This window comes from Tauraco erythrolophus, chromosome 15 (genome assembly GCF_009769465.1).
Source record: "Tauraco erythrolophus isolate bTauEry1 chromosome 15, bTauEry1.pri, whole genome shotgun sequence".
Classification (NCBI taxonomy): domain Eukaryota; kingdom Metazoa; phylum Chordata; class Aves; order Musophagiformes; family Musophagidae; genus Tauraco; species Tauraco erythrolophus.
The window spans coordinates 22,973,408-23,001,387 of record NC_141479.1 but is presented as its reverse complement, the minus strand read 5'-3'; the positions used below and the strand labels follow the sequence as shown (position 1 = coordinate 23,001,387).

The window sequence follows — 27,980 nt, the reverse complement described above, 5'->3', positions numbered from 1 at the left end:
AGCACAAAAGGTAAAGGGATTAAATAAACATGAACATTAATTTATTTCCCTCTGTTCACAGGCCATGACCTGGCCCCAGAGCAGACTGTATCCTCAGAATCTGCTCCCACCGGGGCTACTTTGGCAGATATCTCTCAGCTTTGTTCTCCCCTTTCAGGAGAAAGCCAGAACCGCCAGTCAGCCAGGGACCACAGTAGCCTCCTGAGCGCAGAAGCCTGCTAGTGCGCCTGCGGCAGGCGCAGCAGAGGCGGCACAGTCCTCGGCTGTAGCTTAATGCAGTGCGCTGCTGCTCTGCTCCTCAAAGGTCATTTTGCCCAGCAGCTGGCTCTCCAGCTCCACATTGTTCACTGGCAGCTGGAAAAAGTTCATTTCAGCTGCTAAAGCAGCCATGGCAGACGGGTCCTGGCCAAACTGTGCCCGGAGCATCATGTCCATTTTCTCCAGGCGCCGCTTGAGCCTCTTGGCCTCACGCTCCCGGATGAGCCGGGCCTGTCGTTTCTCCGGGGTCTCGTTTGCGCGTTTCAGTCGCATGGCTTCCCGGTCCCTCTGGAGCCGCCGCGCCCGCTGCTCATCTGTCTCCTGCATGCGCTGCAGGCGCTTAGCTTCTCGATCCCGCATCCGCCTCACCTCCCGTTCTTCAGGTGTCTCATTGTCCCGCCGGCTCTTCTTGGCCGTGCGCTCCCGCTCCAGACGCTGCAGCCGCACTTCCAAGGGCTCGTTCTGCCGACGGAGTGCCCACTTCCGCATGCCAGGCGTCTGTGCCTCCAGCAGCTTACGATAAGCAGCACAGTTGTTGCACACGAGGAGGATGCCTGCAGGATACACAGGCGTGTGGAAGGCAATGTCTTTTCCCTCAGCCCTGGAGGGGCCCTCACTCTGCGGTGCCGGTGGGCAATCTGCACTGAGCACCTCCGGCAGCTTCTCACTGGAAAACAGAAAGAGCAGAAGTCAGAGACTTGGTGCTGACGGAAGAGTGCCCACCTCAGACTGCCCAGGGAGCTGCAATGAACGGTGCCCCTACTACAGCCCATGACAGAGGCCTCTACTAAACTGCCCACAGACGTGTCTGAATATCTAAAATGAAGCAACATCATATCCAGGAGTAGGAAGTGGGTTAGCCCAGAGCAGCATCTGGGTTGGAAGAGCGCAAAAGCAGGAATTAGCCAGCAAGCTGCTCCTCCCCATCATCTCTGGATTTTTCCTTTCAGCCCCGTTCCACTAGTGAATGGATAATCTTCTACCAGGGAGGACATAAACAAGGAAAACAAGGAACATTTTGGTTTCTGTCTATAGTCCTGCTCTGGAAATGAGGAACCCATCTCAGTAGCACAGACCTACTCTGACGGATTGCTGGACAAGGGAAGCAGCTGATTGTTCTCCACTGACTGGAGACCCCAGTGCTTTCTGCACAGTTCTGGTTCTTCATAGAGCTAAGGAACACCCTTTTAGCAGCACAGCCCATGGAGGTCTCAGCAGGTGATGCAGAGCTGCAGGCAGGAAGGGATCAAGGGAATCTCACTCACTGAGGGTGTTCACAACTCTCCTACAGGCCTTAGTGGGTCCAGAGCCATGACTTCCATGTCATTTAAGGCAACCCACTTAATCTTTAATGTGGGTACCCCAGCCCACTCACCAGCCAGGGTGACCCTGACCTGTTGAATGTGGCGTGGCTGGTGAAGCGTGCCCCACACACTGCACAGTTTGACAGCTGGTCCTCTGAGTGGATCAGGAGATGTCGCCCGAGGGATCCCGGTGAGCTGAGGGCTCTGCCACATACGGGGCACATGTAGCTCTTGGCGCTGACCACAGCTGCAGTGTGCTGCAAGACAACCACTGGCCTGTTAGTTACAAATTGCCCAGTCTGAGGCATGCCCAACAGATACAGCAAACCATTCAGTTCAGCCTCTTGGAATGGGAACACTTTACCACTAAACCTCTGTCTGACAGCTAGACCAAGCTCAAGACATCTGGGGTGTCACAGGTCAAACAGCAAGGAGGAAACCTTTCTACAGCTCCACTCCAGTGCAAGAGAAATAATTAAGGCCAAAACACTTGGATCGTAAGACCTGACCCTTGTTTTCAGAAATGCATCTGAGGAGTTGCTGTTGCTGGACAAAGCATGACTGGACTAACAGGAGGCAGGATGCTGGTGAGGAAGTGCTTGGATGGAGACAGTCAGCTGGTGCAGGTAAGTGGCCAATTCAGTTCTGCTTCACTCCTTCTTTTACAGACTTTGATGTGCTGTGAAGAAAGTACTGACAACAAAACCTGTGAGATTCCAGCACACATTTCCTGCAACACTGGAATCATTCTAGAGGAAGAACAGCTGTTTTCATGGATAGGAACTGTGATAAAGGTACAAAATAAAGAACTGAGTCATTAGGAGGATGGTTTCTTCTCTCACTGAATGATGTAAAAATTGTTTCCATGTTTAATCTGAAGGAGCTGCCTGGTCTTAGCCTGCAACTGCTTGCAGAGACTGCCCTGGGACAGAGTTGTGTTTTCCAGATCTGCAGACCAGTGCCTTGCTGATTCTCTTCCCCAGACACAGTTTACTGGTGTAAACTTCAATCACATCCTAGGTAGAAGCTCTGTTCTGTGACTGCAAGGACCACAACAAAGCCATCCTGTGCTTTGGGTTGTTTATAGATTTGAGGCTTAAGGCCAGAGATATCCCACAGTTTGGAATCATCCCCTACCTGGTACACGTGAGCAATGAGCTGCTCTCTGCTCCCACACTCCAGCTGGCAGAGAGGGCACTGTGACAGCCCCAGCATAGGGTCGGCATTCAAGCTCTCAGGCACCTACAGGGAGGAAAAGCCACTCTGTGTAAGGCACACGGATCCTCACACACAGCCACCCCACCCTCCCTTAGCATGTAGTCAACACTGCACACAGGCCTTGACCAGATCAAGGGCTGTCTGCCCAGTCCTGCTGGGGCTGGTTGGCGTTCTTGCAGTCTAAAGTTTCCTTTATGTAGCCTCTCAGCAAAACCACTGCTGTCTCGGGGAGAACAGGCAGAGGCTTCCTGGCCTCCACTCACCCACAGGCTCCTGCCAGCACAGCTGCTGGGGCAGGCAAGCCCTGCTCTGCAGAAGGGAAGGGGTGTCAGTCAAAGAAAGGCACCAGAACTGATGGAAGGGGGCATACCCTGCACGATCACCCTGGCCAGCCAGGACAATGGCAATGTGTGCCCACTGTCTCCTGTTCCTGGCAGCCCAAGAGCTCTTCAGGAAACATGGTTTGGAGGAGGTGGGAGAGAAAAAAAGGTAAGAAACCACAGTGGGGAGAGGATGTGTTTAGACAATACCTTCTCTCCCCCTGGGAGGCTAAGGTGAGTGTAGAGCCAGCACACACTTGCCTCATTCTCTCTCATCAGTGGGGTTCCAGCCACAGGTTGTTCTGCATTCTCTAATTCTTTCTTCACTTTCACCATTGAGCCATCCTCCTCAGATGTATGGGAAGAAGCTTCATCCTGAGTGGTTTCCTCGTCATCACTGCCACCTGGAACATGGAGAGCAGTTATTCCAACTGTCAGGACCCTGAGCTCACACTTAGGCCTTAATTGTCCTGCCCAGCATCACCTGGGGCCTCTACCCACACCCTCCAACCAGGGGCTCCATTTAAACTCAGGCTGGGGCACTCCAGTCCCTAAAGTGCTCTGTAAAGTCCCCAGACCTTGCCTGTTACTCTGCCTTGCTTGACAATCACTGGACCTGCTGCTGTTACCACCCTGCTCTGGTAAATTGGGACTGTATCCCAGTGATGATGTCATTGCCTAATCTGTGTTGTGGTAGTCCTTAGCTCTAGGCTTGCCTTCCCCCAGGGAGCAGCCCTGCTCTTGCTGACATCAAGTCCTGCGCAGGAGCCCAAGGCTAACCCAGAGGAGATGGGTAAGATGGTCCTCAGATGACCCCGCAAGCTATGCAGTACATGGCCTCACCCCTTGTCAGTCTCCCCAGTCCACTACCCTGACATTATTGGAAGGGGCAGAACTCACTGCTGCTGGAGTCAGGGTCTTGCAGCGGATGAATGGCTGGCCTTTGGTCCCCAAGAGCTCCAGGAAAGTTGTTTTTCATCATGGCTTGACGGGCTTGCTCCTCCAGCCCTGCAAAGACTTGCTCCCCTGGCAGCCACAAGGACAAAGAGTCAGACTGGTGTCATTCCATTGCTTTCACCACCAAGACTTGCCAAAACCACAATACAAGTGGGGCTGCTCACCTGCACTGTGTAGAATCTCTGAAGTCACCTCTCAGAAAGCATTTAAGTAACCTCTCTACCTGCCTACCCTGCAACACCAGCCTCTTGTACCTGCTGATGTAAGTCCAGTCCCTGTGTCTGGAACAGTCTCACTAATGGAAATGTCCAGCTGCTCTCCGCACACTCTTTATATGCCACTCTAGCCAATAAAAAAAGTGAGATCCCATATATCTGTTGTATGTAGCCAGGTGGCTTTCTCAGCTACTAAGCTATCTGCCAGTGCAGCTCTAGCACAACTCTAGGTAGAGGGGAAGCTACTCGGGGAGTATGCCAGTACCCCAAATCAAGCATAGTGCTATATGGTGAAATGCTGGAACAGGTTGCCCAGAGAAGTTGTGGCTGCCCCATCCCTGGCAGGTTGGATGAGGCTTTGAGCAACCTGGTCTAGTGGAAGGTTTCCCTGCCCATGGCAGGGGAGTTGGAACTAGATGATCTTTAAGGTCCCTTCCAACCCAAACCATTTTATGATATTCTATGATATATGGCTCTTCTAAATCATCAAGTCCTATTCCCTGCTATAATGGGCAACTTGCCCAAAAATAGTATATCTCTGAGTGCCTGGCACCTCATCTGCTTTCCACAGTGATGCTAAACTCAGGGGTTGTCCCTGGCATGCCCTGTCACCACCTTCTGTCCCGGGAGGACTGAGGACAAACTGCCCATTAAGAAGGTGTTTGTGGTTGGAGCTGTTGTTCTCTTGCTTACATGATGGATAACGCTTCATCACCTTGCCCAGCCCAGGAATGGCTCTGGCTAAAATAAAACTCAGTGACTATCAAGTTAGGATAGCTTACAGTCTGTTTTGTTGAAAGACACTGATCACTAGTACCTCAACTCAATAGGAGATGGCAAACACATTGAAAGAAGGCAATTATTTTGCTTCTCCGAAAGAAAATTTCTTACAGCAATCCCTGTGAAGCAGAATTTTTAGTTCCAAAGCATAACAATAAAAGGCAACCATTAATTTTCATATTAAATCAAACAAAGGACTTTGTTCCAGGTGTAGTAATGATTTGTCTCTCAGTGGATGAGCTGGGAGTGCTTGGGACAAGGTGCTGAAGTTCCCAGTGGGCTAGCTTTTGGGTTAAGTTTATCAACTGATTTGTAACTTCTCAAGAACCACTGAAAGCATAAATACAAAAATGCTGAAGAAGACACAGTGCATTTTTCACATAAAACAAAAGCTTTTGGAACAAAATTGTACCTTTTAGTATAGGGCCATAATTGGCATCAGTATAACCAGGGAATTGAATTCTTGACCCATTGAGAGAGCACCAGTCCTGTTACAAGGACAGGTACATTCCTACGTGCTAAACCATCTCAGCCACCTTTGCCCCGTATTCATACTCACACTGCCTTTCTGGTGCTTACCTCTCAATTTCCAGCAGTGCTTTAAAAAGCAGTAATTTATGGAAGACTTCAAAGACCTTCAGAAGTTTCACGGAGAGTGTGGGAGAAGAGTTTTAGTTCCCAACATCCCCATGGAGGTTTCCAAAAGCATTTGAAGGCCTTTATCATTCTGTTTCAGAAATGTGAGAAAGGTTTCTGTAGCGAAGACTTGAGCACCCAATCCATACGGACTGAAGAGCAGTGCTGAGGAGCACTCTACATCTATTTGGCACTGAAAGCAGCAGATGCCGTTTTGACTGCTGTGACACATGGACCCCCATCAGAAGCCATTCCAGCACTGAATGATTTTCATAACCAGGAGTGCTGCTTTTATGTCTGGACCACATCCTCACACTGTGGAACTGAGATTCAGACTGTACAAACAGCAGACACTACAGAATTACAGTGCCTCTCCAAGCAGCAGATACCCACAAACCACCAGGATAAAAGCCCAGAGACCAAAAAAAATCATTGCAAGGCAAAGCACGGTGAAATGAGGAAACCTGCGGAACACAACAGATGTAAAACCATGGTGGGAAATGTGCTACCTGTGACAGTTACAAAACAGGATTCCCAACCACCACTGCAACTGCTCATGGAAGCAGTCAGGTGTTTTTCTTCCCCCTTTCCCCTTCCAGGTAGCTCATGTTTCCAGTGAGCAGCAGCCTGCAGTCTAAGGGCAGACGGGTTCCTGCTCAGGTACACAGGTGATGTGGACAGGCTGCAGGATTTTAGAAGCAGGATCTTTCTGTGAGGTGGCTGAGGAGGGAACCCCTCTGTCAGTAGCACAGCATCACTCCCAGCGACTGAGTGAGCAATCATAGCTGCCAGTGGCCTTTCCGTACAACGTACCAGGACCAAGTTAGCACTGATTCAGCACAGAACTATCAGCTTACAGCCCGAAATGCACACTGTTAACCAAACCAGTGCTGTTAGCAGACATCTTGTGCATTCTCCACTAGCCTGTAGCTAAAAGGCATCATGGGACTGGGAAAGACAAACTTTTAAAAACGCTATCTTCAGCTTAAACAGAATTTCTCATGTATTAAACTAGTATTTTCCCCAAAAGAACTTAGGGAGGAGTGTCCTGTTCATCTGATGGACTATGTCCTACTTTAATGAAGCTTCAGAGCTTTAATGTTTGATAGGTACAGGGTTATACTTTTATTGTTTCTGCACACACATGCTCACATACAGACACTGACATCCCCAGCTCCACCCCGCTTCGAATACACTTACATTCATTAGGAAAGGGAGTAAGACAGGCAACAGCTTTAGGATCACTGCTATCAGCAGAGGATGTTATGCTCAATGTCGAATTCACAGACTCTTCTCCAGAAGTTTCTTTATTAAATACAAAAAGGGCTGCAGGCTGACCACAACACCAAAACAAGTGTCACTGTATTTGTTTTACAAACAGCTAGAGACATAGGACAGTGAAAGATCATACAAATGCCTCTGCTTTGCATTCCAGTTTTCCACTCCATAATCTTGTAAATGAATGGGATGCCCGGTGAGCAGCTGTGGAGGTAGGGGGGAGCCCTGTGGTACTGTGCAACAGGGGCAGTTATGACTGCTAGGATCTGGTGGTGTTTCACCTTGGGAGCCACAAAGGATTTTTTCCTGAGCCTTTCCCTTCTTGAACTGTATGAATGCAGGATAACTCTCAGGTGTTCTGGAAAATAAACACACAAACAAACAACCCCCACCCCAAAATCCACAAAACAAAGTCAAAAGAAACTGCATCATTCCCCTGTCTTCCTTCCTAAACAGAAAGGACTCTCAGAGATAAGCCACTTTATTCCCTCCTTGTACATCAATTTAAAGTCCCTGTTCATGTAGGTCTTCTCTGTGTTCCTTTCCTGGACCTGAAATTTGCAAGTCTTTCCACCACTGTGGATCTAGGCCACCTGCCCCATCGCTATTCTGGGTTGTCCACATTGCTGTAGTGGTTACTGAAATGAAAAACAACACAATTGAAAGAGTTAACAACGGCAGCCCACAGAGCCCTTTAAGAACCAAGGATTTTGATGCAAGTAACATTTCTGCTCAGTTTTGAGCTGGGTGCTATTTCTTGCAAGATACTTTAACTTCCAACTGGGAATATTACAGACAGTAGAATTCAAGGAACATTGAAGAGCACAGAACATGTGTGTGTCAGAGGGAAGGAAATAGAGGATTAACGGGATATTGGGACCATGATAAACAGAGGTAGGAAGTGGGAATTAAGTTGACTAACGAAAGCTGTTCTCAAGAGCTCTAAAATAAGCATGACCTGTAAAGGGTACAAGCAATAGAAAGAAAAGCAGCTCATGGGACAGCAGGGAGAGAAAATAAAAGTGAATTTTTGGCAAGCACAAGAACAGTGAGTAGCCCATAACTCACAGAGAGACAGTGCAGCAATGGATGGGCCTGAATGCAAGATCAGATTAATTGCTTAGAGATATTTTATACTTTGGAAGAATATAAAGATCAAATTGAATCAATAAAGGTATCTCCACAGGAACAACATAACTACATTGTATTTTTCAAATCAGTGTGGAATGGGCAATGCAATAAGTGCATTCCAGTATTAGTTTTATTTGTTACCACTTTGTCAGGTGTAAGTGTTTTTCATGCACCATGTAGCAAAACAAAATTAAATTATTAAGAGCCAATTATGTGCCGCAGCCCTGCCAAAGGTGAAATTACTACAGTTAAAACTGTAGAAGGACTAGCCATCATGCACAATGAGACTTTCGTGATAACAGTAATTTTTATCATTGTTTCTGTATTATTTTGAATTTCCTTACACAACAACTTCTATTTAAAACTGTTTTGACTTGTAACCACACAACTTCCCAGCCGGTCGCTCTGCATGTCAAAGAGATTCTGCACTAAATGAGGACAGCAAACCATGTTGTTGTGAGAGCAAGGTTAAACAAGGGCCATGCCAAGCCTGGAAAGTAACCCTGGAAAGAGCTAGCACCAAGCAAGCTGTCACTTGCCCTAGTGAATCCAAGAAGGAAGATAACATGGAGTGGCCACGCAAGGAAGAAGCAGACACTGTCCTCCCACAAGTTTGTCCAGTTAGATATTCACAGTAGTATTTATGCAAATCCAAAAAGCAATTCCCCAGCCCCACAGCCTGTCAAATCAGACCCCAGCTGCAGACAACTGCATAAAAAGCTGCATACCTGTGGTCCCTTTTATTCCTCTCCTCCCAACCACTTCAGTCCCTGTGAAGAAGTCTCAGTAATGTGTCTGCTATGTGTCAGCCTGACTCCTCATTCTGCTGGCTCACCCAGTTCTTGGAGCTGATGCTCTCTCCGATTATCCTCGTCAGTGCACTGCATGGCATTTCTGGGCCCTCCAGATACACAGCAGGCTAGGTAGACAGAGAAGTCCCAAAGATTTGGTGGTGTTCATCATAAGACAGACAAGATTTTCCATCCCAAAAGGTGGAGACATCACCATTGCCATGTTTCTTCTATCTTTCAGTCTCTTTATTTTCTTGTGGTCCTACTTGCTGCTCCTGGTGGTTCCTGTTGAATAGTTGCTCTGTAGCAATGCACCGCATGTAAAAGAGGTGAACAAGTCCCAGAATTCCTGTCTACAGCATACCAGATGTCATAACCTCATCCTCATGCCTGCTGGTAGCATGTTTGTCAGAGAGCTCCCCCGAGACCAAAACTGGAGATACAATCACTTGTATTGCAGATAAAAAAGCAATGTTCACTGTGAAAACAGTGCACAACTGAACTCGATTATATGTAGAGTTTTGTAGGTAATAGTACAAGCTTCTGAAGAACATAACCCTTATGAAGTGGAGTGCAGAAAATAGCCCACCTAAATACCATGGAAACTCTACCTGCACCATTAGAGCTGTTGTACCCTGTGACTCTACACCACGGGAGACAGCATAAGGGGCATATATATGCCTTATATAAGTCTGATCTAAACAGCAGCAGTAATCCATAGGCCCTCTCAGAAGCAAACGTACGTTGGCACAAGATGTGTTACTAGCATCACACGACAAAACACAGGACATACCAAACCTCTACAAAGAAGACAATTCCAAAGTCATTAATGTGCTATCAGGCAAATCAAAGCTATACCCTGCCCACTGTTGATCCCAGCGCCCAGAAGCAGGAATTGGGGAGCCCAAGTCAGTGCAGATGCCAAAAGCCACACCTCAAGGTTCTTACACTGGCCACCATGGAAAGCTCTGTCAGCTTTCCCATGCCCAGCTCTAGCAGCCAATGGGGCTCTCAAGTCTCAGACAGAGGCAGTTCTCCCCAGTACCCTCACCAAGTGTGCAAAGTGTTAGGCTGTATCACAATGTATTTTCCCCTAGTACAGAGAACAGCATGCATAGATGCCTGTTGCTGTACGCATACAAAAAGGCAGCACAGAGAAACACAGAGACATGCAAGCCAGCAGCATCAGCAAAGTAAAGCAGTGTTAGGGCTGCAGCACTCAGCTCTCTGTCCCATACTCCTGACAGCTACTACAGCTTAGCAATATCTAGGGCCCTCTCTTCAGCCTTCCTTTCACATGTCTACAAAAGTAGAAATTTGTTTTCCTCATTCCAGCCCAAATTCCAAACATGTCTCCAGCCACAAAGCTGGGTATGTACAAGGGCATAGCTTCAATCCCCTCAATTTCCCTCTGCTGCAATCAAACAAAAGCCGTACATGTGCCGTTTCCCCTTTGCAGCCAAACATCCATATGTGTCTCCCAGCTCCACTAACATCTCACTGTCGCCTGCCCACAGGAAGTGCTGACGTACAGCATCTTCGGCCCTCTCACTATCAAACAAATGCCACGTTCTTGACAATGCTGGAAAAACAGAGACCTGTCCTACCAGCTCAGCTCAAGAATGATCTGACAGATAGCATTTATCTGTTCAGTAAATTACTTAGCCACTGCCCATTCCCTGAAAGGAAAGGGCAAATGGTTTTATATTATTTGGTAGGAAATTGAGGTACAGTGAGCTTAAGTAACATGTCCAAGGCCAGTCAGTTGAGTCTGTGGTAGGGCAAACGTCAGAACCCAGTACTTCTGGCCTTCAGCCGCACACTCAAACCACCTTGCCTTGAACTTCCTTTGCTACCCAAGATGGGCCTGAAGTCATTTTTCTTAGCACACTAACTTGCACTTGTGACAGTGGGAATGCAAAGCACAGCTACAGGCCCTGCACATACACACCTACCTTTACAGCATTAGTTGTTTTTCAAGCCTATCTCTGTCCTGCCATGCCAGGACGCAGTCAGCTCCCCTGACGCACAGAGCTCAGTTTCTCTTCTTACAGTCCCTAAGACAAAACAGGAGTAACCACCATTCCCCCACAGACTGTAGCTTTCATCACTCCCCTCCTCCCCGCCTCACTCCACAACAATCCAGCTAGGGCAAGGATCCCAAAATGCCGTGTAACAGAATACTCACAGTGAACTTTGTTAGGAGTGGTCTGTTTCCGACGGGACATGTTTCCCTGACTGGGGAGCACAGAGTGTTCGTTCCCTCTGCAGAGGGCTCACCTAAGAAGAGAAGAGCCTGTCACCACTGGAACCTCCTGAGCCTCTGGCCAAATACAGCTGGCTGTCTCAGGGCCATTCCCCACCCTTCTGCCTACAGGGCTCGTTCTGCATCACCACAGCCATATTCAGCACCAGCACCCAACATGATCCACAAGCATTTCCCAAACCACCATGTATGGGCAGTCCCATGCAGTTCTCAAGCAAAGTTATAAGCAATCCTGTCCCCAGCATACAAAAAGCTAAGAATGCCCCACTTCAGGAATTACTGCAATCTCAGTCCAAACACTCTTCTCCCTCTTGTCTGTTTCCATGGCCAACAGGGCAAGAGCCTAATCAGACCTGCAGACCCTGCCCTATCTCTGGCCTCCCACCCAGAAAGAGACTGGCAAGGCCCCACGACACCCAGACGGCTGGTGCAGGGCACCCGCTAACCCAGCCTGGGCAGGGGAAGGAGCTGGCTGCCCTACAGCCACGGCTCCAGACACAGCGGCAGCAACTGATGGGATGGTGTGGCCAGCCCAGAGACAGCTCTCACCCCGGACAGTCACCCCCTCAAACGGACCGACCTCACCACCCTGACAGACAGGCACAGGGAGAGGGAGGCAGCGGGGTTGCTGTGCCCTCCCTGCTGCCAGGACGGAACTGGGCAGGCAGGGCCAGGGCCAGGCAGGTGGGGACACGAATCCCTTGTCCCCCACAGGTGGGGACACACGGGCCCCCTCAAACTTCACGAGGAGGGAAACACTGATTCCTTGTCCTCAGACTGACAGGAAGGAATTAATCCCAACAGTCCCCTCAGACAGACAGACAGGAGGACGCGAACCCATTTCTCCTCAGATAGACGGACACAGGGATCCCCCTCAGCCTCCCACCGGCAGACGGACACGGGGATCCCGGCAGCCTCCTCAGAGGGATCCCCCGGCAGCCCCAGCACGTGGTAGACGGCAGGAGGGATCCAGCCCGCAGGCGGACGGCCGCACAAGCGGACCCCGCTCCCTCGGCAGAAGGACAGACGGAGGAACCCGGCCCGGACTCCCGAGGATGCCGCCGGACGACCGACGGACCCAGCCCAACAGCCCGGACGGCCGGATCGGCCCGACCTCTCGCAGACAGAGGGACAGACGCCGCCGCCCCTCCGGCGGACAGCTGGGCCCAGCTCGCCCCTCGTGGGCGGACGGCCCCGGCCCGCGGTCCGGCTCGCCTTACCCGGTCCCGCTGCAGGTGTCGGGGAGCCGCAGACAGACAAAGGGCCGCCGGACAGACAGACGGGCAAGATGGCGGCGCCGCCAGAGCGCGCAGCGCGGGCATGGGCGCGGGCACAGTAACGGCCTCGGGAAGCCCCGGGCCCGGCCCGGTCCGGCCCCGCCACGGGAAGCCCCCGGCCCGGCGGCGGCAGTGCCGCGCTGGCTGTCGAAGCCCTCGCCTGCAGACCCCAGGTCTTCATTAGCTGAAGCATCTCACCTGTTTTTCATGGATCCGTCCCAGCCAGCAGCTCCTGGCCGTCCGAAGCTCATTCGTGCCAGCTGCGGATCTCACGTACCCCGGCGGACAGCCCGGGAAGCGGCGCCGAGCCCCGGCCCCCTCCCCTGGCAGCTGTCTCTCCCCACGCCGGGGTCGGGAAGCGGCGGCCCCTGTGCTAGCCGAGCCCACCAGAATCTTCCTTAGCCTGCAAGGTCAAAAATCACGATTTTACTATTCATTTAGAAACCGCCACGTGCGTTACGAACTCATGCATCCGTCTGGAAATGAACCGCACCGCAGAGCGGGGGCCTCTGGGCCGCTCCTCCCGCGGGCCACCGCCAGCCCCAGCGCAGCCGCCGCCGCCGCCGCAGGGCCCCGCGGGCGCTGCCTGGCACTCGCGCTGGGCCGGCTTACCCCGCAGCGGCGGGACTGCGGCCCTGGGGCTGGACTCAGCTTCGGCTCGACCCTTCCTCGCGGAGGCGCCGCCACCGCCGCCCGGCCCTCGGAGAGCAGGAGACCCCTCCGCCCGCCACCCGGCGCGGTGCCTTCAGCCGAGCCGCTCCCGCCCCCCGTGGAGGCGGAGCTCGCGGCGGGGGCAGACGCCAGCGGAACGCTGCGCAGCCGGAACCTCCAGGCCCGGGAGGCGCGTACCGGGGCGGGCGCGTACCGGGACGACCGCGTTGTCACGCGAGAACGATCCCTCCGCGGGGTCATTTAGTCCCTCAGCGCCGCTCTCTTTGCTTGTGCCGCTGCCGTTTCTCTCCTGGGACGTCGCCGCGTCGGTGCAGCGGGCGCTTCTTGCGGCCTTTCCGCTGCACCAGCCCGGCCGTGCCGTAGGTAAGGAGCGAGAGGCGCTGGCGCCGTGGATCCCTCCGCACGCGGTGAAGTGGCGGGGAGAGGCCCGCCATTTTGAGTGCCTGCAGCCTGCGCGAAGCGGCGGCTGGTGAGTGCGGCTGGGGCTGGGGCTGGGGCTGTGGCGGCCGAGCTCGGGACGGTGGGGCGCGCTCGGCGGCCGAGAAGGTGCTGGTAACGAGGGGGTCGCCGTGCCGGGCGTGCCCGGGGCTGGGCTGGGGGCAGGCCCGGGGCGTGCCCGCCCGCGCGGGGGGCAGAGGGCTCTCCGCCCGGTCGGGCGCAGCCGACCCGCGGCCGCCTGCGCGCGTCTCTGCGCCAGCCCTGGGCGCTGGGCAGCTCCGCGGCGGGTCTCGGCGGCTGCTGATGCGCCAGGAAACGCCGTAGCGACAGGCGGATGGTGGTGCGAGTAAAGGTGGATTCCCGGGACGGCGAGGGAAGCAGGAACCGGACCGGTCTTTGTGCCGCGGCGCGGCCGAGAGCCTCGTACGAGGGAGTGTGGGCAACAGAACTCGTCAGAACGGTCGCCAAAGGCGGCTGGCGAGCTGGCTGCTGCTTGGTGGCTGTCCTTGGAACTGATTCCTTAAAGTACGTGGTTGTTAATCAGAACAGCTGTTTAATAGGTGCTTCAGAGACACTGCAACTCGTGCTGAGACTGTTTCTTGCAGCACTATAAAGTTATTTGAATGATGTAGGAATATGTTCCAGTTACAGAAGGACAAAACTTGGGTTTTTATGGCATCAGACTTCTGTCGGGTATATGTTTCTGTAGCAATGTTTTCTGATCTTGATCGGTTCTGTGCGTCATTGAAATAACTGTGTTGGTGTGCGAATAGATCAGCTAAAGAAACTGAACATAGTTTAGATAGTAATAAATCTTGTGTAAATCGCTAGCTACACACAAAATGCTGTTGCTGCCTAAAAGTCTGTTGCAGTGTGTCCTTCAGTTACAAGCCAAGGCCTTTCTATGTGATAGCTCTTAAGAAAGGATTTTTTGATGAACGGTTCTTGGCATAACAAAATGCTGTAATAAAACGTGTTCTGAGCTAGTTTTCTGTAGGACTAATGAGTTGAACTGGCTTGTGAGGGACTGAAGAAGTGCCAGAGCATGTGTTCAGTAAGCAGGAAGAGTGTGGGAAATATGGACTGGCAACTTTTTCCTTCTGATGACAGGGCTGTTACAACCTTAGTTTGTACAGTCCTTGGGTTAATCATACAGCTGTTTTACAACTTGTATATTAATAGGACAGAGGCTGGCTTAGTTCTTGCGCTTGACTTTCATGTTTCTTTAAAAATGTGGGTTTGTCAATGAAGTAACACAGAGGGGGAGAGAGAGAATTTGACTGTGCTATAGTTGTCGCAGATGGCATCTTGTGGCATCGGTTTACTTCCCTCACCTTTTGAAGCAAGGGAATGAAGGTATATGCTCTAGCAGCTATGCTGTTTACTGTGAAATCTGAGGGGTTTTTTGCACTTGGGCTTCATAGAAATCTAGGGCTGAATGGAACCACAAAATACCGTCTCAGTAAGTCCAGCGTACTGAACTGAGGCACAATCACGTTTTCCTGGACTGTTGGTGGTAGATCTTTGTCTAACATTCTTAAAACTTTACTGTACTCTGGTATTCACATCAGTGGCTAGTGTCACTTCTCTAGATTAAATAGGCCCAGACCTTTAACTTCTTGGTTTAGGATATATTTTATAATCCTCTTTTACGTATGAAGTAGTCCCAGTTTTTGATCATCTGACATCTGTTTCTGGGGTTGAGGTTCAGTCTGACAGAATGGGAATATCCAGGAAGTTTCTGTTCCCTGTTGGCCTTGATTAGGTGCAGGGTTGTAAAGTATAAAGGGAATGATGAGTGCTGTAGGTCCAGTAATTTGTAAATAACCAGATTCAGGAGTAGCAGGCCTGTACCTCTTTGGAGAAATGGTGTGTTTATTCGCCCCCAAGTAAAACAGTGATGGTGTGCTGGTGTGACCAAAAGCTCCTGGTTCCAATGACCTTCCCCTCTCCTCCCACAGAAAGTGTTCATCATGTTGGGCTCTGGGTTCAAGGCTGAGCGCTTGAGAGTCAACCTGCGCCTTGTCATCAATCGCCTCAAGCTGCTGGAGAAAAAGAAGAGTGAGTATTTGAGGGGACAGGTGTGACCGAGGATGCTTTTGAGGCTCAGGAGACTTGAGGAGATTTTTCTGGAGATAGAGTACTTTCATGGGCGAAGTATGGAGTGGCCTTTTTCTCTTCCTTGCTGTACCCAGGCCTGGCAGTCTGCCCCAGTGTGGAAGTACCCAGTGGACCAAGCTGGCCACAACATGGCCTCTGTCCAACCTCCTGGCAGGTGTCAGAATGCGATTTATGGGGTGCATGGGATGGTAGCTGTGGGCTGTGTCTGGAGGGACATGTCAGTTTGCCCCAAAGGGCCTTTCCTGGACCTTTTGTGCCAGCAGCATAGTGGGGAACTTACTGGGTGCTGTGAGAGGTTCTCTCCACCTGCCCTGCCCTGCCCTGCCCTGCCCAGACACAGATAAGAGCAATGATTCCAATTGACTCTACAGGGAAGTTGAAGGTGTAGGAGTGTTCCTAGCAAGTAAAAGCCCACTCTGCTTTCTTCTGTGAGTTAGTGTGCTAGGACCTAGACACAAGGACTTCACCAGGCCAGCTCAGTGTCTTGCACTGCAGAGGCTCGATGAAGGAGAGGGAAGCTCATGATGGTTTTGTGTGTGGTGGGGACTGTGAGCGGGTACGGGGGCAGCAGCCCCTGCCAGCACAGTGACTGGCCTTGGGGGTATGTGCTGTAGCTGAGTTGGCCCAGAAGGCAAGGAAGGAGATTGCAGATTATCTGGCAGCCGGAAAAGATGAGCGTGCAAGGATTCGTGTGGAGCACATCATCCGTGAAGATTACCTTGTGGAGGCCATGGAGATCCTGGAGCTGTACTGCGATCTGCTGCTAGCCCGCTTTGGCTTGATTCAGTCCATGAAGTAAGCTCTGGCCTAGAAGGTATGCTGTGGGAGAGGGTCCAGGCCCCCTGGGCTCAGGGAGGGGTACTGCTGGGGGCAAGCCTGGGATACAGAAGGGCACCTGTTTGTCTCAGTGTCCTAAGGCCTCCACAGACCTTTTCTTCCCCAAGCAGGGAAGACTCTGGAGCCCAGCCTGAAGGATGGGGACTTTCAAGCTAAGCAGATTGAGGGCGGCAGTCACTAGGTGCTTGGTGTGGAGATAGAATTATCTTCTGTTTTCCTCTAGGGAGCTGGACTCCGGGCTGGCGGAAGCAGTATCTACACTGATTTGGGCTGCACCACGACTCCAGTCAGAAGTGGCTGAGTTGAAGATTGTGAGTAGGGTTGTTTGAGGGATGTTACGAGTGCAGGGTGGGAGTGCTGCAGCCAGAAGCTGGTGGAAGCCTTTGTCTTGTGTCATGAAGGCAGCGGACATGTTTTTATGGGCTCTGCAGACGGAGTCCCCAGTATAGGTGTCCCTGGAGCATCAGAAATGGCTAAGCCTGCTCATCTGGGGCACTCAGTAGCAGAAAGGAGTGCAGTCTGGAGTGGGGAGGTTGGCAGCTGTAGTGGCTACCGCAGACATGCAGGTGGGGGAAAGCAAAGAGTGTGCACCTTCACAGAGTTTCTCTCCTGCTACAGGTTGCTGACCAGCTGTGTGCCAAGTACAGCAAGGAGTATGGGAAGCTGTGCCGGACAAACCAGATCGGGACAGTCAATGACAGGGTAATAAGCTGGTGGAACAGCTGCAGGGCCAGCTGGAGCTGGCAGAACAGGCATACCTGTTGTGGCTTTCTGCCCCTTTGTCCTGTGGCCGGTGGCTGATGCCTGTGGCTCACTGCAGAGCAGGCTGGGCCTGCTTTGCATAGGGCCGAGGTCTCTGGCAGGCAGGGCCCTACTGTGCTAGCTGTGGATGGAGAGGAGCAGAGCATGTGGAGACCTGGCCTGTGGTTGCCGGCAGCCTCCTCTGCAGCAGGGCCATACTGGGAGGAAAGGCCTTTCCAAGGCTGCACTGTGCTCCCCACAGCAGGTGACCCTGGTTGGGGCAGAGCTCTGCTGTGCTGCGCTGCCCCGGTCTTTCTGAGTGTCTCTGCACCCTTGTGTTCCAGCTAATGCACAAGCTGAGTGTGGAGGCGCCGCCCAAGATTCTGGTGGAGAGATACCTCATCGAGATTGCCAAGAACTACAACGTGCCCTATGAGCCTGACTCAGTGGTGATGGTGAGTGAGGCATCTGCAAGCCTGGAGCTTCCTTCTGTGTTCCAGTGGCCGAAGTGTCCTGTTAGTGTTGTGCGGGCTTTCAGAGCACAGGGCTGTGGCATTGCAGTGAACTCAGTGGTAATTGTGCTTTGGTATCCTCTAGACAGCCCTAGCACAGCATGATCCCTGCTCCTTCCCACAGCCCTACGGCATGTGGCTGTAGTTAATCATGCTACGGTCTGGTTCTCTTTCTCATTCCCTCTAATATCACTGTGTAGATGCCGTCTCTTCTGTCCTTGTCTTGTCTTGTCCAGTGACAAATGCTGCATCTAAAGCTGTTAGAGAGCTGTGATTAGAATAGAGCTGTGTTTCTTCCACTCTCTCCAGGCTGAAGCGCCTGTGGGTGGAGAGGCGGATCTGATTGATGTAGGATTCACAGATGATGTGAAGAAGGGTGGTCCTGGAGGGGGAGGAGGTGGTGGATTTACAGCCCCGCTGGTTGGTCATGATGGAATAGTACCCATGCCAGTGATGATGCCTATGCCCATACCACCACCAAATCCGCCCTTCTCCTATCCAACTCCAAAGGGACCGGTAAGTGCCTTTTCATTGAGCATTCCCTTTTTCTGTGAAAGACTCCAGTTGTAGTGCTTAGCCCCGTGCCTGCTGATTGGGAAGTGTCTGTCTGTACTCGATAGCTTAATGGGTTGCTGTGAAACTGCATGAGATGGACATTGTTGGCAGCACAGATGAAGCTTCATGTTGCTTCTTGACCTTGGAGGTTCCTACCCCTGTTCTCTAGCCAGCACTCTTTGCCTTCAGGGAGCAGAGGAGTCCAGACTTAACTCCTGAGGCAGTCTCCTGACTGTCAGGCTTTTGACCAGGGGTTGGAGCTGCACTTTGAAGTTGGTAGGCTGGTAGTGTGCCAAGATTCAGTCAAGGAGATCAGGTGAGTTTTGTGGGGTGGCAACAGCAGAGAAAAATGCGGAAGTGCCCTGCCTTCAAACCTGCAAGGGGAGAGGACCAGGGCAGTGGCTCTCGGAGGTGATATGTTGCAAGGGTGGAAGGTGGGAGCTGAAAAGAGCATTGTTGTCTGAATTCAGTCATTTGTAGCATATCTGAGTAGACTGGAGAGTGGCAGCACAGTGGTACGGCTTGGAGTCTCAATATGGTCCCAGCAATGCTGCAGTGCTTTTTGTGGAAAATCTGGGCCAAGTATCATCAGCTGGCTGAAGGCCCAGGCATAAATATGCTGAGGACTTGCACCAAGCCTAGCTCTTTGAGGCACTGTTGTGTTACAGGTATGGGTAATACAAAGCCTTGAGTGAGCCAGAGACGACCTCCTTCTTTTGTGATACTGCACTCAGGAGAAATGGCTCAGGTGTGCTTAAGGCAGGGTATTACCCTTTTTGTGCTGGTACTTCTAATGCCTTGGAAGATGAAGGGTTTAGTGATGCTGGTTCTTCAGAGTAACCCACGGTCCTGTTAGCTGGGTCTGGTTGCTCCAGGTGACTACCTCTGACTTAGTAGGAAAATATTCTCAAGTATTAAGTATAAACTCTATCAGATTGGATGCTTGCCTGCGTTTATTTTAGACTGCTCTTTCTCTGACTCCCATAGCAGCTGTAAGTGTATTGTGTGCCACAGCCGCTTTCTCAGGTGAGTAGTCTGGTGCATGACTGTAATCTCTCTGTACAGGAGAACTTCAATGGCCTACCAGTGGGGACCTACCAGCCTTTCACTAACATCCATCCACCACCAATTCCAGCAACCCCACCAACATACGAGTCTGTAAGTGCCTGAGCTGAATCACTGTTGCAGGCAGCAGAGGGAACCTCAAAAATCATACAGTGGTAGCCATGGCAGAAGCAAATGTTCAGCCTGGAGAAGAGAAGGCTCTGGGGTGATCTTATAGCAGCCTTCCAGTACTTAAAGGGGGCCTACAGGAAAGCTGGAGAGGGACTTTTTACAAGGGCGTGTAGTGATAGGACAAGGGGCAATGGCTTTAAACTGAAAGAGGGGAGATTTAGATTAGATATAAGGAAGAAATTTTTCACTCAGAGGGTGATGAGGCACTGGAACAGGTTGCCCAGAGAAGTTGTAGATGCCCTGTCCCTGGAAGTGTTCAAGGCCAGGCTGGATGGGGCTTTGGGCAACCTGGTGTAGTGGAGGGTGTCCCTGCCCATGGCAGGGGGGTTTGGAACTAGATGATCTTTGAGGTCCCTTCCAACCCAGACCATTCTATGATTAAGCACATTGTGTCAACCTTTGGAGCCTTTTGGGGTGGTGCTTGCCATCGCGTATGGGTGTGGTGAATCACTGAGTGCGTGTGATGGGAGAAGGACTTGTGAGAAGTTCCTCATTCAACTGTGTGTTTTGGCTGCAAAAGAGAGCCAAGATCTGTTTTACTGCATTACTAAAATGGTGATAAACAGTTAACAAGTAGAGTCCACGAACTCTGGTGTGTGTTTTTGTGGTTTTTTTGCAATGCGAAGGGTTTGTCACCTTCAGTCTGTTTAATTGTGGCTTTTGAACTAATTCATAGTTAGCCTGGATGGAAATTTTGGCTGACCTAAATGATGTATGTTTAAACACTCTTCCTTTCCCCAGCTTTTCTCAGTCCTTGGGGACAATGAAGGACTTGCTGGAGTCTTCTCTTTCTATGCTTGTCTATGTTTTTGTTGCTGCAGTTCATGATCGTGCCTCTCATTTTGCTTTCAGTGACATGCTGCTTGTTTTTTCAATGTCCTCAGTAGGGCTGAGCATAGCTAAGCACCTGTGTGTGCTCACACCTTGTACTAGCTGCACAGCAGCCTTGGAGTCCAGGAGATGCAGGCACAGATGCCGCAGTTTTAGCTGCATGGGAATAGATGGCACTGACTCCAGCTCACAGGGAACGAGGAGTTTTACCAGCACAACTGACCATGCCAGGGGCCTTTGTCCCAGGCAGACCAAAACCTGAGACAGGTTCATTTCATACCTTGCTACTGGTTACAAGGACCTATTTATGAAGGAAAAGAAGTGAGCGGTGGCTGTGATTACATGGGCGAAGAGGGTAGTCTTCTCCCACTTATGTCCTTGATAAATATTTTAGACCTGCTAGCTGGTATGCTCCGTTTAGCCAGTTCCAGAATAAGGCCAGTGAAACTGCTTGGATTGATGGAGGGAGAGGAAAGTCAAAGCACTGCCTCCTTTTTTTGCGAAGAGAGGCGTGTTCTTCTGAGTATGCTGGAAGGTTTGTCTGCCTTCTTGGGGGGGGGGTGGGGTATGCATTTCTCTGCGTGGTGTGGCTGCAGTTGCCCATGAGCGGTGCCTGCACACCTGTGTGATTCTGTTCCTGGTAGGACAGAGAGCTGTAGTAACTGAGAGTCTTTTCCAGATCAATGAGCCTAATGCTGACAAGGATGCTCCTGCACCAGTGGCTGGTGAGTATGTCAAGAAGTATGGGAAACCTAGGGTGGTTAGAGGTGGTGGTTAGCTTGGGATCCCAGTGTCCCTGGGAGGAAGCTTTCCATATAGGGAACAATGTATAGAACTCAGCACATCTTGAGAGCAGGATTTGAGTTTGGAGAGGACTCTGACTGAAACGGAGAGTATCCTCTCTGAACAAGGAGGATCCAGACTTCCACTGGGAAGAAACTCAAGAACTAGTTTGACTTGGAAGTAAGTACTGAGTCTCCAGCCTAAGCTGTTTCATCAGACCTAGAATAGGGCATTGCAGGATAAAATGAGAAAGAGACAGCTCTGAGTGCTACTGTATTTTACCTGGCATAAGTGATACAGTTCTGCAGCACCAGAATGAGAGAACTAAGCACGAAGAGGGTAGGTAGGTTTGTCCGTGTTGAGGTTGCATACAGCAGTGCAGGATTAGTAGGGAGCTGTTGTCCATTGGTCCATCTGCCTGAAGGCTTAACGAGATGCTTCATGCGTTGTCATTGGACCGTAACAATTCTCCTGCCTTGTGAGGTGTGATTCTGCTCTGTGTGTTTTGAAAGCGCTTATTATCTCTAGCACCTGAGGAAGGTGAAGAGGGTTTTTAGAGTGACTGGACCCTTGCCAGCTCCAGCAGGGATTTCTAGTGATCTAATGGAGCCCTCTGGGGAGTGTTGGTGTTGTGTGCTGAAGAATATGGGCCTGTGGGTGCACTGGATCTGGCTGTATGCTTCAGTTTGACAGCTGGGTGACAGCATGTGATACCTGCATGTATCTTTAGGAGGTGTTGGAATGGAGGACACTGAGACTGAATCCCTGTGATTGAGTCCAGCCAGGGTAGGCATGTGGGCGCTTCAGCCTGCCTGCAGCTGGCTATGGGCAGTGGACGGGGATCTCGTATTGTGTGGTGCAGCCATAGGACAGGGTCACCAGTGTAGATCTGCCATGGCTGCAGTCCCTTGCAGTCATGTAAACCTGAAGCCTTGTGGCTTTCCCCATTGAGCCTACGTGCAGTTGGAGGTAAATGACCACTGGTCCTGTTCAGACAAATACATTGGTAGTGCCTTTTTGGTAGAATGACCTTTCTTGTGCCCGGCTCTGTTTGGCCTGGTGAGAGCGTGATGATGGTGAGGTGAAATGGTATTTCTCTCATTCTAAACAGGGCCTGTGCCCAAGCCAGAAGCTTCTCCTAAACCAAGAGCTGGAGCTCCTAGTACCTTTGATAATTTTGTGCTGCCTGAATTACCATCTGTGCCAGATACGCTGCCAACAGCATCTGCTGGCGCCAACTCTTCTGCCTCTGAAGACATTGACTTCGATGATCTTTCTCGGAGATTTGAGGAGCTAAAGAAGAAAACATAAAACTGACTGGGCTGTACTGCCAATGTGAGGGGCAGGAGCTGTGACGGCTTCTTCTCTCTGAAACAGACTCCCCTTGAAACTGGTGTCCTGTATTAACCTCAAATGAACGCGCTCTTCTTTTTGAGCTCTCTTCCTGCTGTACTTAAACCAAGTGCTGCCTCTTTCCTGATCTTTGTTGCTCCGGGAGGTGAACTGTCCAGAGGTGAACTGTGGGGAATCTTGTGAGACTGGAGCAGGGAACAGCCCCTGGCAGTCTGGGTAGCTATACAGGAAGCTGTGTGTGACATTCACGGTGCTGTTCCTGGCTGTCCCCACAGTGGCTCTGTGCCCCCTCCCACAGAGAAGGGAAGTGAAGGCTTGAATGGGATGGGGCTTTCTGCTCTCCCCTGGTGGTGTCAAGGGCAGCATCATCCACGAGCTGCCCCTCTCTGCTGTATGGCCTGTGTGATACGGGTGATTAAGTCCCTTTGGCAAGATGTCTAACTAATTGGAAATAAGGTGGGGAAATACGGTCGTGAGGAGATGTGGCATTGCCCTTGAGGCACTTCTGCAATCTCCCTTGTTCCAGCTCTATGTGGTTGCAGTTCACCTGATGTTGTCTTTTGCTCCCAGTGGACTCGGGGAGCAAGACGTGGCCTTCGCTGCGTTCTCCAGAGAGTGATCTGCTCGCAGAGGGCATTGTAGTTTCCTGTTCAGTGGCACGTTCCGCCTGAACCTGCTGGGAGCGCAAGCTGGCCGGGCAGAGGGCTGTAGGCTGCACCAGCGCCTGTCTGAGCGGCTGCTGAACCTGTCCGGAGAGCCGAGGGCCCGGCGACTCGGGATACGTGGCAGTAACCTTGCTCATCCCTGAGTAAGGGATGGGGGATGCCTGGCCCCAGCGCTGGCAGAGCTCTGCAGCGGGGGTGGCCGTTCCCGTCAGCCGGGGCGGCGTGCCGGAGGGGCTGCCGAACGCGACGTGCTCTCTGCAGTGTAACGTCTCTGTACATAACACTTTCACACTACTTTTCTTTGGAAGTTCTGGTTGATTTGTACCTTACGGGTTGGTTCCTAATAAAGTCTCGGCTGTGAGCGGCGGTGTCAGAGCGGGCTGTGGGGCGCTTTGATGCGGGGGTGGTAGCGTGGCAGGAGGCGCTGTGCTGCCCCATGGGGCTGTGGCAGCGCCCGCGTGGGGAGCAGGCGGTGCCACAGCGCTGCCACCGCCGTTCCGCCTTCCCGTGGTGCCTGCCTGCCCTCGGGCCGCGCTCCGCGGAGCCCGGGTGACTTGCCGGGAGCCCGCGGTGACTCGCTGCCAGCCCGCGGAGCGCCCGGGGGCGCGGTCAGGGCGGCCTCGCTCCGTGCCCCGCCCGTGTCGCCCCGCCCACCGGCCTGCCGCCCCCGGTCGTGCTGCGCCCCTATTGGCTGGGAGGGTCCGGCCTCCGCCAATCACCGTGTCGGGATCCCGGAAGTGCCCCTCCACGTGTCGGGCCGAGCAGATGGCGGCGGCGCTGCGCGTGAGCGGCCGGGGCTCGGGGCCGGTCTGGGGGCCGGGGGCCTCCGGGGCCCGGGCGGCGGGAGGGGCTGGGGCTCGGTCAGGCGGGGCGTGCTCGCGGGGGCCCGAGCTTGGGCGGGGGCGGCCGGCGGGGGAGTGGGCAGTGCCGGGGAGGGGGCCGGCGTCGGAGGGGACGGAGAGGCGGGGGCCGTTCCCGGTACGGGGCGCGCTGATGACGGCCTCGCGCAGGGGCGGCTGCGGGCGCTGGCGGCGGCGCTGGGAGGCTGCGGGCTGCTGCTGGGCTCCGCGCTGGCGGCGGGCGACGAGCGGCTCTACGCGACGGCGGTGATGCCCGCGCTGCGCGCCCTCCCCCCCGAGGCCGCCCACGGGCTGGCCCTGCGCGCCACCGCGCTCGGACTGCTGCCACCCGCCCGGCCCGACGGCCCCGCGCTGGTGCGGCTCTGGGGTGCGGGAGACCGGGAGTGGGGTGGCCGAGGGGGGTTCAGGACAGCTCTGAGGCGGGGGAGACCGGGGGTGGGGTGGCCGAGGCGGGGTTCAGGGTTTTTTAGGGGATGATGGCCGGGGGAGCGGCCGGGGCGTGGAGGGGGGCGGGGGGGGTCACAGGGCCCCGGGTGATGGGCACGCAGCCGGTTTCCAGGGTGACCGTGGACCTGTCGCAGTCCGCGGGGAGCGGTGCGCTCTGCCAGCCAGTGGGGGTGTCCAGCAGGGCTCCTGGGGCAGCCCGGGGTGCAGGAGATTCCTTTAGAGATGGTCCTGGTAGGAGCCGTGGGTCCCCTCGGGCTGGCACCTGATTGAAGACACCCTATGAGGGAGGGGGAATGGAGGGGAGGGGACCGGGGCTGCTCCTGGGGGGCTGGAGCAAGGCCCTGGCTGTGGTTTCTGGTGTTGCTGTGCTCCAGCTGCCGGTGTGTGACCCAGCCCCTGCCCTGCAGGAGGTGCGTGTCCTCGGGCAGCGGTTCCGCAACCCGGTGGGCCTGGCAGCTGGCTTCGACAAGCAGGGCGAGGCTGTGGACGGGCTCTACAAGATGGGTTTTGGCTTTGTGGAGGTAGGGACTGTCACACCTGAGCCCCAGGAGGGGAACCCCAAACCCAGGGTCTTCCGGCTGGTGGAGGACGAGGCTGTCATTAACAGGTGAGATCTGAGGGTGGCTGTTCTGCGGTGTCCCACAGACCACCCACCCAGAGGGAGGGTTTTATTTGGGTGGTCTTGGCTCTGTGGTCTGTGCTGCAGTGGCTCTGGGATTGGATGTGCCAAAAGGAGCTGTAGAGACCATGCATCTCCCTCCTGTGTCCTACTCAGGGCTTGTGGACACCAGCCCAGCCCTGAAGCTTGTCTGTTCTGGTGCAGGTATGGGTTCAACAGCCACGGCCACGTTGCAGTGGAGCGCAGGCTGCAGGCTCGCCGGGAGACGCAGCTCAGGCTCACTGATGGTGAGATGAGCTTATAAGCCTTTGCTCGTGGGGTCTGCACGGTGGGTTTGGGGGTCTCCCAGGTAGCGGTAGGCCAGGAATGGTGTGTGTGTTACAGTGTCCAGGCACGAGAAGGCCCTGGCCAGAGCGAAGCGCGTTCAGGCAGCAGGAACTCTCTTGGGGCTGTAGCCTCTCCCCCTTGGGACTGTGACCAGGTGCCTTTGTCCTGCCATTTTCTCTGTGATAGAGGCTCCGGTTGCTGCTTTGGGCAGGACACGTCTGCTGAGACTAGCCAAAGCCAGTAGGGCCTCAGCCGGCCAGTTTCCAAGGGCAGCCTCCACTGGGTGGCCAGGCTGGAGGCTGCAGTGCTGGGAGGTGCTCACCAGGGCAGCTGTGCTGATGCTCCTGTGGCTGCAGGACAGTCCCAGTCCTACCCCCATGAAACACGTGGGTTGCACATCCCCATCTTGATTTTAGCTGGTCCTGGGGCCTCCCTTGTCGGGTGCTCTGGCTTGGGTGGTGGGTGGGTGCCCTGGTTCAGCCCTGTCTGTGTTGCAGCGGGGATGCCCCTGGGAGTCAACCTGGGCAAGAACAAGAGCTCTTCCGATGCTGCAGCTGACTACGTGGCTGGGGTCCGGACGCTGGGCCCTTTGGCTGACTACCTGGTTGTGAATGTGTCCAGCCCAAACACCCCGGGGCTGCGGGACCTGCAGGGCAGGGCTGAGCTGCGGGACCTGCTGTCCAAGGTGGGTGACTCTCACAGCCAGCCTGGACCACAGCTGCAGCACTGGATGCGTGCCGTCCCCTAGCAGCACCTACTCTGCTCCAGCCAGTGGGTTTGCCCCAGCACAGGGAGAGAAATGGTGGCTCTCCGGAGTGATGGGCAGAGGCCACCAAGGTGTCCCCTGATCAGCTGCTAGCGCAGGGTTCACCGGGGCACTGTACTTCAGCAAAGGGCATGTGAGCAGTGAGGCATTGCCCTCCGCTCTGCTCCTGCAAAGGGTGCAGCGAGCCACTCACCCCACAGCATCGGGAGTCGCTGTGGTCCTGTGCGGGCATGTGCCCAGGCCCTGTTCCGTAGGGTGCCTGTCCTATCATCAGCACCATGTCAGGACAGCAGAGCCTGTCCCTGTGCTGCCCGTGGCACTGGGTGCATGTGTCCCCAGTCCAGGGCAGGAGGTGTTCCCCACCATGCACTGCTCTGTGCCCCTGTGCATCACCCTGCAGGTGCTGGCAGAGAGGGACGTGCTGCCCTGCGAGCGCAAGCCGGCTGTGCTGGTGAAGATTGCCCCTGACCTCACCGCACAGGACAAGCAGGACATCGCGAGCGTCGTCTGCGAGGTGAGGAGGTGGGGAGGGGAGGCTGGTGAGGAGCTGGGCTGGTGTGCCTCCTGCTGCACCTTGCATGGCATGGGCGCGGGATGGCAGTGCTCTGAAGAGACAGGCAGACGTGCAGCTCTCCGGCTGCCGTAGGGACAGCGTCCTGGGTAGCTCTGAGTCCGTGAGGGCCTGTGTGCATCACCCAGACCTTGGGGATGGTCCAGGCAGTGAGGGGTGGCTGCTTTGTCCCCAGACACATGGGTGCGGCACATGCCAGGGAGTTCCTGGCCTGGCAGCCCAGGGGTGAGAGTGGTGGGCTGCTCGTGGCAGCTGTGCCCTCATGCTGCCGCCTCCCTCAGCTCGGTGTGGATGGGCTGATCGTCAGCAACACCACTGTGAGCCGCCCCAGCAGCCTTCGGAGCAGGCAGCGCGCAGAGCCCGGAGGCCTCAGCGGGAAGCCCCTGCGGGAGCTCTCCACGCAGACCATCAGGGAGATGTACTCCCTCACACGAGGTAGGGGCAGGGCAGGGCTCGGGGAGTGTGCTGGCATCACCCACACCGTCCTGACCCTGCGCCTGCCTGCAGGCCGGGTGCCCATCATTGGGGTGGGGGGAGTGAGCAGTGGGCGCGATGCCCTGGAGAAGATCCGTGCTGGAGCCTCGCTTGTGCAGATGTACACGGCGCTTGTGTACCATGGGCCGCCGGTGGTGGGGGCAGTGAAGCGGGAGCTGGAGGAGCTGCTGAGGTGAGTGAGGGGCCAGACACCACCCTGGGGCTCAGGGTGGCTCTGGGCAGCTGCATGCTGGTGCACGAGCAGTGGCACCGCAGGGCCAAACCGCAGTGCCAGGCTGACCCAGCTGTCCCATGCTGTCCCCGATTAGGGAGCAGGGGTTCAGGAACGTCATGGAGGCGGTTGGAGCAGATCACCGGTGCTGACACCCTGCAGGACCCAGGTCTAGCTGGGAGGAGCCGTGGCCAAGCAGGCGCAGGTCTGGCACTCCCAGTGCTGGGCAGGCTGGGGCTGAGCTGAGGTCCTGGTCCGAGCCCCTGAGAAGGGTCAGTGATGGGTGAAGCTGGGCCGCACTGGTGGGGAGGAGGGGAGGGGACCTCCACATTGGTGCCGCTATCCAGGACTATATTTTGGCTTTGCTGTGGGCTGAGGTCCCCAGCAGAAACCAGGCCTGGGCAAGGCTCTGCTGGGTGGCGGGGAAGGCCTCCGATGGGACAGCCCTGCGGGCGGTGCAGTCCTGTGCCCGGCTCCCGCTGCAGCGCCTGCCCCTGGAGGGCACACCT

At 54.1% G+C, this 27,980-nt stretch overlaps 3 protein-coding genes across 11 annotated transcripts; 2 read left to right on the top strand and 1 right to left on the bottom strand.

Annotated features, from left to right (window-relative positions):
* Window positions 1-19: 19 nt before the first annotated feature.
* Window positions 20-12,738, bottom strand: ZNF821 (zinc finger protein 821). 6 transcript variants are annotated; one of them, XM_086620819.1, is made up of 8 exons: window positions 12,630-12,738; window positions 11,077-11,168; window positions 8,933-9,016; window positions 4,001-4,126; window positions 3,362-3,504; window positions 2,700-2,804; window positions 1,653-1,819; window positions 20-925 (listed from the first exon to the last, which is right to left on the bottom strand). In XM_086620819.1, exons 2-8 carry the CDS (start codon window positions 11,114-11,116, stop codon window positions 271-273), a joined length of 1,320 nt encoding a protein of 439 aa, XP_086476945.1. In that variant the 5' UTR covers window positions 11,117-11,168; window positions 12,630-12,738; the 3' UTR covers window positions 20-270. The 6 variants fall into 6 exon arrangements, with proteins under 6 accessions (XP_086476945.1, XP_086476946.1, XP_086476948.1 ...); XM_086620820.1 differs by lacking the exon at window positions 8,933-9,016 and having other exon boundaries at window positions 3,311-3,504; XM_086620822.1 differs by lacking the exons at window positions 11,077-11,168; window positions 12,630-12,738 and adding an exon at window positions 5,632-6,152 and having other exon boundaries at window positions 3,311-3,504; window positions 6,889-8,975.
* A 751-nt stretch (window positions 12,739-13,489) lies between these two features.
* On the top strand, window positions 13,490-22,615 carry IST1 (IST1 factor associated with ESCRT-III). Of its 4 annotated transcripts, none has more exons than XM_086620828.1 (10): window positions 13,490-13,572; window positions 15,503-15,602; window positions 16,277-16,457; window positions 16,723-16,810; window positions 17,118-17,201; window positions 17,585-17,695; window positions 18,062-18,268; window positions 19,373-19,465; window positions 21,054-21,099; window positions 22,269-22,615. In XM_086620828.1, exons 2-10 carry the CDS (start codon window positions 15,515-15,517, stop codon window positions 22,466-22,468), a joined length of 1,098 nt encoding a protein of 365 aa, XP_086476954.1. In that variant the 5' UTR covers window positions 13,490-13,572; window positions 15,503-15,514; the 3' UTR covers window positions 22,469-22,615. The 4 variants fall into 4 exon arrangements, with proteins under 4 accessions (XP_086476954.1, XP_086476956.1, XP_086476955.1 ...); XM_086620829.1 differs by lacking the exon at window positions 13,490-13,572 and adding an exon at window positions 13,877-14,066; XM_086620830.1 differs by lacking the exon at window positions 18,062-18,268.
* Window positions 22,616-23,940: 1,325 nt separating this feature from the next.
* DHODH (dihydroorotate dehydrogenase (quinone)) lies at window positions 23,941-27,623 on the top strand. The gene is made up of 9 exons (XM_086621268.1): window positions 23,941-23,958; window positions 24,186-24,389; window positions 24,890-25,089; window positions 25,306-25,388; window positions 25,926-26,113; window positions 26,595-26,708; window positions 27,047-27,200; window positions 27,273-27,432; window positions 27,569-27,623. Exons 1-9 carry the CDS (start codon window positions 23,941-23,943, stop codon window positions 27,621-27,623), a joined length of 1,176 nt encoding a protein of 391 aa, XP_086477394.1.
* Window positions 27,624-27,980: the final 357 nt, after the last annotated feature.

Excerpts from the sequence above, each read along its gene's own strand:
- ZNF821 (XM_086620819.1), bottom strand. The coding sequence starts at position 11,116 with ATGTCCCGTCGGAAACAGACCACTCCTAACAAAGTTCACT. Across the intron at positions 9,017-11,076 it reads CACTCCTAACAAAGTTCACT|CCTGCTGTGTATCTGGAGGG; the intron begins GTGAGTATTCTG and ends CTGTCTACCTAG. Across the intron at positions 2,805-3,361 it reads CACTGATGAGAGAGAATGAG|GTGCCTGAGAGCTTGAATGC; the intron begins GCAAGTGTGTGC and ends TCCTCCCTGTAG.
- DHODH (XM_086621268.1), top strand. Across the intron at positions 25,389-25,925 it reads GCAGCTCAGGCTCACTGATG|CGGGGATGCCCCTGGGAGTC; the intron begins GTGAGATGAGCT and ends TCTGTGTTGCAG. Across the intron at positions 26,114-26,594 it reads TGCGGGACCTGCTGTCCAAG|GTGCTGGCAGAGAGGGACGT; the intron begins GTGGGTGACTCT and ends ATCACCCTGCAG.
- IST1 (XM_086620828.1), top strand. The coding sequence starts at position 15,515 with ATGTTGGGCTCTGGGTTCAAGGCTGAGCGCTTGAGAGTCAACCTGCGC. Across the intron at positions 19,466-21,053 it reads CCCCACCAACATACGAGTCT|ATCAATGAGCCTAATGCTGA; the intron begins GTAAGTGCCTGA and ends AGTCTTTTCCAG. Across the intron at positions 21,100-22,268 it reads TGCTCCTGCACCAGTGGCTG|GGCCTGTGCCCAAGCCAGAA; the intron begins GTGAGTATGTCA and ends CATTCTAAACAG.